This window comes from the organism of the source record quoted next, unplaced genomic scaffold (assembly GCF_019419815.1).
Source record: "Pyrus x bretschneideri cultivar Hongxiangsu unplaced genomic scaffold, Pyrus_bretschneideri_v1 Contig47, whole genome shotgun sequence".
NCBI classification, from domain to species: Eukaryota; Viridiplantae; Streptophyta; class Magnoliopsida; order Rosales; family Rosaceae; genus Pyrus; species Pyrus x bretschneideri.
Genome location: NW_025999784.1, coordinates 815075 through 823853, shown reverse-complemented (window position 1 = coordinate 823853; position 8779 = coordinate 815075). Strand labels below are relative to the sequence as shown.

The 8779-nt window shown below is 37.0% G+C and overlaps 1 protein-coding gene across 2 annotated transcripts; it reads left to right on the top strand.

Moving 5' to 3' along the window:
* The first annotated feature begins 1425 nt into the window (after positions 1–1425).
* On the top strand, positions 1426–8263 carry LOC103934955 (kinesin-like protein KIN-5C). Of its 2 annotated transcripts, XM_009344722.3 has the most exons (23): positions 1426–1659; positions 1799–1928; positions 2045–2203; positions 2296–2645; positions 2726–2864; positions 2968–3065; positions 3153–3309; positions 3773–3842; positions 3927–4003; positions 4332–4385; positions 4486–4566; positions 4660–4771; positions 4854–4940; positions 5034–5209; positions 5313–5474; positions 5590–5697; positions 5839–5997; positions 6083–6166; positions 6258–6463; positions 6552–6653; positions 6908–7017; positions 7421–7572; positions 7790–8263. In XM_009344722.3, exons 1-23 carry the CDS (start codon positions 1601–1603, stop codon positions 7985–7987), a joined length of 3030 nt encoding a protein of 1009 aa, XP_009342997.1. In that variant the 5' UTR covers positions 1426–1600; the 3' UTR covers positions 7988–8263. The 2 variants fall into 2 exon arrangements, 1 of the variants encoding a protein (XP_009342997.1); XR_007252175.1 differs by lacking the exons at positions 7421–7572; positions 7790–8263 and having other exon boundaries at positions 6258–6462; positions 6550–6653.
* Positions 8264–8779: the final 516 nt, after the last annotated feature.

Sequence of the window (8779 nt, the reverse complement as noted above, 5' to 3'; positions counted from 1 at the left end):
TCATGAGGCCAAATGACTCTTGTTATATCAGCAACTAGAAGACATCGACAAGTTGAAGTAGCTTACTAAAAAAATATTGAACCAAATAACATGATAAAAACCCATACAATCCAATTCATCAGCAAAAATTTATCTTTTCATTTTGTATTTTACTCTTATTCCCTATTTAATTAGTGTGAATATGTACGAATTATTAAGGAGTTTAAAGCTCATTTAGTTATATTAACATTCACCCTTGTACTTGATCAAGTGCCGAGTACGACTCATTCTCCCTTAGTATCACCTATTTAAAAATAAGTATGCAAATTACTCAAATTTTATGATCCCAATTGGTCTAGAGTGCTTCCATAAAAAGTAATTGTACAACTCAAACTTTTAAATCTATAATTTGTATAAATAAAGTGAGAGGACAAAAAGGGTGAAACTTTGAAAATGCTAAATTTTGCCCTTCTCTTAACTAGAATTCTAAAATATTAAAATTAATTAGTTAGAGTTAAAATAGTAATTTTAAAATATAATCACTTATGGCTCGTTTACTAATCTCTCATCAGAAAGAGAAGAATTGAATCGAGTAGTAGGAATGGGAAGGAATCATAATTGAATTCCTATTGAAGTTGTTTACTAAAGTGTTTTGGAATCAAAGAATAAATGGTAATAATTTCATATAAGTTGTTTACTAATATGCATGAAGCAGAACGAAAGTTAATATGATTACTAAAATACCCTTGTCCTAAAAGAATTATTTTATATACTAATTAATAAAAAAATTAAATGCACATTTCTGTCAAGGTTAAACATACTACAATGTACGTTAAAATCCCTTTCTCAGAATTTTAATTATTCCAATATTAGTTAGACATTGGGGTATCCTGTTATCGAAATGCATTTTCGCATTTTTCATTAAAAAAATAGATCCACCAAAAAATAATTTAAAAATAGAAAAATTTGTCTTGAATTTAACATTGAAAAAAAACTAATTGTCACACACGTAGACGTGTGCCTCGAGGCTATTGTTTAGTGAAACCAAAGTATTTTTTTCGTTAGTAAACTAAACACAGGCCTTTTTTTTTTTTTTTTCAACCCAAAAGAAAATCATGGTTACTGTTCTTCCTGCAAAACTTGAAATTTTAAGCCATGTGAAAGGCCAGCCAAAAGGCCCAAAGTTAGCAGTCTCTCATACCCACACGGCCCAAACCACCTGAAAACTGCGCCGCAACCAGAGCCAGCAAAACATAAAGGACCAGATCAACCTGTTATTTGAGGCAAGAAACAAGGGCAATACAGTCCATTCACCCTGGCCGAAATTGAAAATTAAAATCGAACAATCATGACCGTCCGATGTAACATTCTTTGAACTTTGAAGAAGAGCCGTAGATATATTTATAGAGAGAGAGCGCCTCTCGAAATTTCAAATCTCACTCTCATCCCGCTCTCCTCCCATTTCAGACCAGTAGAGAGAGAGAGAGAGAGAGAGAGAGAGAGAGAGAGAGAGAGAGAGAAAGAGATAAAGAGAGAGAGATTTTGGGGAAGCGGATCTACTACAAGTGAGCCCATCATAGGTGCGTCGGATTCTCCGTCGCCTTCTCGCCACCGCATCAGAATGTCCGGCCGCCACGAGAAAGAGAAGGGCGTTAACGTCCAGGTCCTTCTCCGCTGCAGGTATTTACCCTTTCCCGCACTTCATGTCTCTCTTTAGGGTTAGATTTCTTGAAAATCGTTATAAGGCGACATTTTTGAATCATTGAAATCCCTAAGTACTTATCGATTTTGTTAATTGTTACTTATATTGTTGATTTAGGCCGTTTAGTGAGGATGAGTTGCGGAGCAATGCGCCGCAGGTTATTACTTGCAATGAGTACCAGAGGGAAGTGGCCGTGTCTCAGAACATTGCCGGAAAACACATCGATAGGGTTTTCACTTTCGATAAGGTCTTTTCCTGCAACCCAAGTATTGTTTTCTTTAATGTAGATTTTTCGGGTTTTCGAAATTTTGTAATTGGTATCGTTATGGTCAAAATTTTAATTTCTGTGGCTTCTACTTGTAGGTTTTTGGTCCTAATGCTCAGCAAAGAGATCTTTATGATCAAGCTGTGATTCCAATAGTGCACGAAGTTTTGGAAGGCTTCAACTGTACCATTTTTGCGTATGGGCAAACTGGTACCGGTAAGACATACACAATGGAGGGTGAATGCAAAAGGGCAAAGGTATGGTGTTTCAGTCTTGTATTGAGTTTTGTGGTGCTGTTGTCCAAGTTTTTGTCATTAAAATTTTTTGATGTCATGGCCTATTTAAACAGACTGGGCCTAATGGAGAATTGCCTCCCGAGGCTGGAGTTATTCCGAGGGCTGTCCAGCAGATTTTCGATACCCTTGAGGGTCAGAATGCAGAGTACAGTGTGAAAGTCACTTTCTTAGAGCTTTACAACGAAGAGATTACCGATCTTCTTGCTCCAGAGGAACTTAATAGAGTTTCTTTGGAAGATAAGCAGAAAAAGCAGCTGCCTCTGATGGAGGATGGGAAAGGTGGAGTCCTTGTAAGAGGTTTGGAGGAGGAAATTGTGACGAGTGCGAATGAGATTTTCACTCTACTCGAAAGAGGGTCTTCTAAACGTCGTACTGCTGAAACTTTATTGAACAAGCAGTCAAGGTAATGCAAATGCTTCTTTGACCGACTTCATGTATTCAGTGTCAACTTTTGTTCATGGTATTTTACTTTGTCAATTTCAGTCGGTCACATTCTCTCTTTTCCATCACCATACACATTAAAGAAGCAACCCCAGAAGGTGAAGAGTTGATAAAATGTGGAAAGTTGAATCTGGTTGATTTGGCCGGCTCAGAAAATATTTCTCGTTCGGGTGCTCGAGAGGTGCAATTCAGTTTGACTGTTCAAGTTTGTTTGTAGTGATAGGAATTGCTCTTTTAAGTTTATGCTTAAACTGTTCTTAATTTTGCGCTCTCGCAATTATTAGGGTCGCGCAAGGGAAGCCGGAGAAATCAACAAAAGCTTACTGACTTTAGGGCGAGTAATCAATGCCCTGGTGGAACATCTTGGGCATATCCCATACAGGTTTGCTAAGCACTTGTTTGCTGTTATCTCTATGCCTATACTCGTTGTTCTTCCCAATTCTAATAACAGAGTCGTATTTGAAATCAGGGATAGTAAGCTAACACGATTACTTCGGGATTCACTTGGAGGAAGAACAAAGACCTGCATCATAGCTACAGTATCGCCTGCTGTGCACTGTCTTGAGGAAACTTTGAGTACGCTGGATTATGCACACAGAGCAAAAAATATAAGAAATAAACCTGAGGTTTGTTATTTCATAATGGTACCCATAGTTTCTTTATCTGATATGATTCTCCACTGTGATCTTTTTGGTCAACTCTACAACAATTGTCTAAGAGAAGTTTGTTGTTGGTGCATAGAAAACTACAGGCTCTTTTGTTACTGGAATAAATACAATAATGAATTCGTCTTCTTGGCAAATTTGTACACCGTTATATGCCTATAGGAGTGATTACTGTCGTTTTGTGAATTTGTTGTTACAAACTTATAGGAGCGATTACTGTTGGTTCCACAAGTAATATGTCTTTTCTTCTGTGAAGACTATAGTTTGGATGAGTTTACAATCCTCACTTTTTATGTTTGTATTTCTTGTTATTTGGTGTTATTGCACAATGGTACTGTTGTATGTGATCTGTGTTAAGTGTTGAAACCTTTTGTATTCTAATGCTTCATAAAATGATGAAGAGCTGTATTTCAACCATTTGTAGGTGAACCAAAAAATGATGAAATCAACTCTTATCAAGGATCTTTATGGTGAAATTGAACGGCTTAAGGCAGGTCAGACACTTTGGCTGCCGGTTTAAGTAAAGTGTCTCTGTAATTTCATATGGTGATTGTTTCTAATATTGTGATTGTGTTCAGAGGTGTATGCTGCGCGTGAGAAGAATGGTGTTTATATCCCGAAGGAGCGATACTATCAGGAAGAAAGTGAAAGGAAGGTATAATATTTTCCTTTAGCTTGTTAAGGATATTATTTGTGTCTGGATCTGTCTGATAGCTTTTCTGAGGTACTTCTGTACAATGTTTGTTTGCTGCTTTCTAGAAGGCCGTGCTTACTTACTTTTTGTATTTGTGAAACTTAACTTCTCTTTTCTCCATTTTTTGTTTGTGGTGGGTGTGGGGGGTTGCTATGTTTGCTATTATGGCTTTGCATAAACAAGTCTTTCCATATATTTTGAAAGACATTGTACCTTTCATCGATTAGCTGATTCTGGGGTCTTGTTAATTTTGTTTTGCTGTACTTATTCCCTTTTTTCTTGTGTGTAGTCCATGGCTGATCAGATTGAGAACATGGGGGTTGTAATAGAAAACCATCAGAAGGTTTGTCCATACGATATTTTTTTAAAGATAAGTCATTGACTTATTTCTGGTTTTTTGGCGATATCTAACTTCATTTTTACATGTGGCATGTTATAAACAGCAATTTGAGGAGTTGCAGAATAAATATGATCTCCAGGTTCGACAGTGTTATGATTTGAGTAGCAAACTTGATTCAACTGAGGTGAGCTATCTTCATCTACTCATGTTCATGGTATTTTGGGAAAGGATTTTTTTGCTATAGATTCTGAAGACTCATTGTAAAACGATGTTGCAGAAAACTTTGAACCATACCACTAAGTTGCTTTCTATCACTGAGGAAGAATTGATGAAATGCCGATATGCTTTGAAGGAGAGGGATTTTATCATTTCCGAGCAGAAGAAAGCTGGTCTGTCTTTGAATCCTTAATTTCTTGAACTTGATTGTTTTCTGCATTTGTGTTTGTTTTGATATTATTGAATGCATGGCAGAAAATGCTTTGGCTCAGCAAGCATGCAATTTGCAATCTGACTTGGAGAAAGCACTTCACGATAATGCATCCTTGTTTCTAAAAATTGGTTTGTAGCCCTCAACAAGCAATTATATTTAAGTTATTTTAATTGTCAAACAAATTTACTAAGTCTTTGTATTTATGATGTGATACTGTGCAGGTAGAGAGGACAAGCTGAGCGCTGATAATAGGTTGGTAGTGAATAACTACCAGGAAGATCTTGCCAAACAAGTTGGTTCTCTTTGCAATATTGTAGCAACATCGATGTCTCATCAGAATGAACACCTTCAGTGTGTAGAAAATCTTTGTCATTCTTTTTTAAGTGCACATGTTAAGGTATTATTTGAAACTTTCCCTTGCTTTTCTCTCTTATGAGGTTCGTTTATGTTAGGATTGTTTTTTAATGATGTCTTCTTGCTTTTGGACTTCTTGATTTTAGGCAATTATGGACATGAAAAGTAAATTGTCATCTTCAAGGACTTTGTATCTTTCTCATATTGAGGCAGTGCAAAATGTTGTGCGTTTGCACAAGGCGAGCTCTAATGCTGGTCTAGAGGAAATTTCATGTTTGGCTTCTTCTAATGTGCAGTCTGTTGAAGAAGTGGGTAGCAATGATGGAGTTCCCCTGTTGCACATATCAGTTTTGTACCATGGATATTTTCTTGTTGCTGCTATCCATTTTTACCAACTTTATTTTTTTATTTTCTTGGAATCAGTTTCTAACTTCAGAGGCTGGTGAAGCAGCTACAATATTTGAGGATCTTCAGAGCGGTCTCTCAACACAGCAGGGTGAAATGACAGCTTTTGCTAAGGAATTGAAACAGGTCCTGCTCTGATATCTACCCTATTACATTTATAATTTAATCTACGAAAATTAAGTTTGTAGCACATCAGTTATTTGCATAGCATGGGGGAAAAATAACTTTGCTTTTTCAATATCTTCTTATTTGGTTTCTGCACAACAGAGATTCAATTCGAGTATTAAGCAAATAAAAGACATTTCTGAGTACTCTCAAGGATTCCTACACAAGCTTTTGGAAGAATCAAAGAGGCTTGAAGATCATGTGGGGCAGACCAATGATATTAAATTAAATAGCATTGCTGAATTTCAGAAGGCTTATGAGGTATAGACAATTACTGCACAGATATATCTGCATTGATATATTTTCTTCTGAAAAATTTCTGACATCCCAAGTGTATGTCACACAGGAGCAATCAAAATCTGATGCAGAGAAGCTTATTGCTGATATCTCTAGTTTAGTCTCCATTCACATGTGCCGTCAGAAAGAGATGGTTTGTTTCCATTGTTGGTTCATTATAATTTTCTCCAAATTAAGATTTTTATTCATTCTCATTCTGAAATGAATGACTGTTGAACTGACAGGTGGATGCCAAGCTTGTTGGTTTCAGAGAAAGTGCTATTGCAGACAAGTATTTCATGGACGGTCATGTTTCCTCCATGGAGGGTATTACCACAGACGCAAAAAGAAAATGGCTGGAATTTTCAATGCAAGCGGAAAATGATGCTAAGGATGGTGTTGACTATTCTGCTGCTAAGCATTGCCGCATGGAGGTCATTCTACAAAAAAGGTAAGTGTATCATTTTTCGTGCCGACTCTTGATCCATATTCTTTTTATTCTTGAATGCTGATGTTTGTTCTGTTCTTTTATTTGTTAGTGTAAGTACTGCTGATACAGCTTTGGAGCACTGGAAAAAGACACAGGAGTCTGTGAATGATATGGGAAATAAACATGTTTCAGCTATGCTGTCACTTATCAGGTAGGGAAACCTTTTTCACATCTTGTTCATCAGGGATTTGTTGCTTTTGCTTAAGTTTTGTATGGGCAACCCCATTAGTCTTCTTGAAAAGAAAATGTACTGGAGAGCGAACTGTGCTTCTTGAATTTAACAGATAAAGGGGCCTCTACTTTTAAACAATAAGGGGACATGTTTATCATTCTTATAACATCATAGATTTTGTTTGTTCCATTTCATGTCAATTACCCTTAATCCTTAAATATTTCTTATTGCAGAAATGCTTCGGACGGTAATGAGCAACATGATGTCGAGATCAATTCAGTGAGGGCTGCAGTTGAGCAAGATGTGGCAAAGAATAGTGATGATATCCTTCAGCATGTTGATAGTAAGTTTTTGTTGTCTTACTTTAATATATCCTGAATCTGTCGAGCAGTGATGAGTTGTGTTCAAATGTTTTGTGATCTTTCTTATAATTGTATTGTTCAAGCAAGTAAACGTTAGCATGATCTAACTGGTCAACAATTGCCTGCTAGTAGTACACATTCCAAAACCTTTCCAGGTTTTGAAACTGGTTGTTAGAGTGTAAAACCTACAACTGACTCATTGTTTCATGCATTTGAATTTGAAAATGAAGTTGGGCAACGATGATGAAATGTAGGCAAAATTTAATGCATTAGAGATCTGAATATGTGCGGTGTAGTGGTTTTGTATCCGTGTTTCTATTGGCTTTGGTTATTAAGAGTCGTACAGACTTCCTAAGCATAATATTTTATCGAATTCTCCTACAGGTGTGTCCGAGCAGGAGCAGGAATCTATATCTAAAATCTTGGAGACTATCAAGGCTCATTCAAACACCCTTGAGACTTTACAGGAGGGTCACTCGGGCCAAGCTGTGTCAATTGAGGAGAGGGCACAGGATACCTTCCAGAACCATTATTTGGTGAGCTTTCTTTCCACACAACTTGTTATTGTGATGTACAAATCAGTCAAGACCATATTCAGAAGGGGAAATAAATTGTGCTTGAACACTTTTCTCCTACTTGTCAACCGATGTGTAGTAAAGGGAAGAGTAACAAGATATCGAGCATTTTTATTCTTCTTAGTTTGTGAGCTCATTTACAATTCGGTTCATGATTTATGTTTTGATGAATGTGTAGGACTATGAACCTAGTGGATCTACGCCAGAAAAGTCTGAGCCGGAAGTTCCAAGCAAGGGCACCATTGAGTCACTTCGAGCCATGCCAATGGAAGCTCTTGTGGAGGAGTTCCGGGAAAACAATTCCTACGAGTCATTCGATGTGAAGGAGTTGAAACCGTCGCTTATACCTCGCACTCCGCTTACACAACTGAACTAAATGTGGCGCGATGATCATCGCTCGATTACCTGCATGAAATGGAATTTGTATTTGTATCATTATCTTACACTTTTTCTTGCTTCTGAGAAATATAATGTAGCAGAGAGTAGTGGAAGTTGGGGGTGCATGGTTTGCTCCTGGTGCAGTTGGTGTACCAATAAATCCAGTCTTTGGATTTAGCAGTGTAGCTCGATATACATAGGAATTTATATTGGAGGCAGAAAAAACCTACATGTGTTTAATTTTATTCAATCAATGGTGTTGTGTTCAACCACATTTGCCTCTCTTTGCAAGTTTTATCTTTCTTTTTGCGTTTACGTTGATTTCGTTATCTCCTTCCATGCCGGCCATGATTTCGCGGTTGCTGCTGGTGCCACCAATCTCTTCCTCTTCCTCTCCCTTCTCTTATTGCCTCTGTACTGGTGAATGCAAATGTTGAAATAAAATTTATAGCATTGTCCTTTGCTCTTCAACTTTCAAATGTTGTAAGAGCTCATGAGTAGAACTTGCCTCCAAAAACCGACTTGTAACTTGCAAGTTAAGTACGCTTAAATATAGTCTTAAATTATATCCTCCCAAACCTCTTGAATTTATGATAACCTGATTTCGAGAAAGAAAAAGGGAATATACCCTAATTCCATTTTACTTTTAAAATAAAAAAAGAGCAGCATCCGAAGTTTCAAGTTCGATTCTCGTAGAAACTTGAAACAAGATCTTCATATTATATTTACGTATGATGTAATGAAAAATTCTATGATGCTCCGGAGTATAATATAGTTCGAGCTTTTTAAC

What these genes read in the sequence shown, in the direction of transcription:
- LOC103934955 (XM_009344722.3), top strand. Translation starts at nt 1,601, where the DNA reads ATGTCCGGCCGCCACGAGAAAGAGAAGGGCGTTAACGTCCAGGTCCTT. An exon ending in GTGAATGCAAAAGGGCAAAG is followed by an intron (nt 2,204 to 2,295) that starts GTATGGTGTTTC and finishes CTATTTAAACAG; the next exon opens with ACTGGGCCTAATGGAGAATT. An exon ending in GCTATGCTGTCACTTATCAG is followed by an intron (nt 6,654 to 6,907) that starts GTAGGGAAACCT and finishes TTCTTATTGCAG; the next exon opens with AAATGCTTCGGACGGTAATG.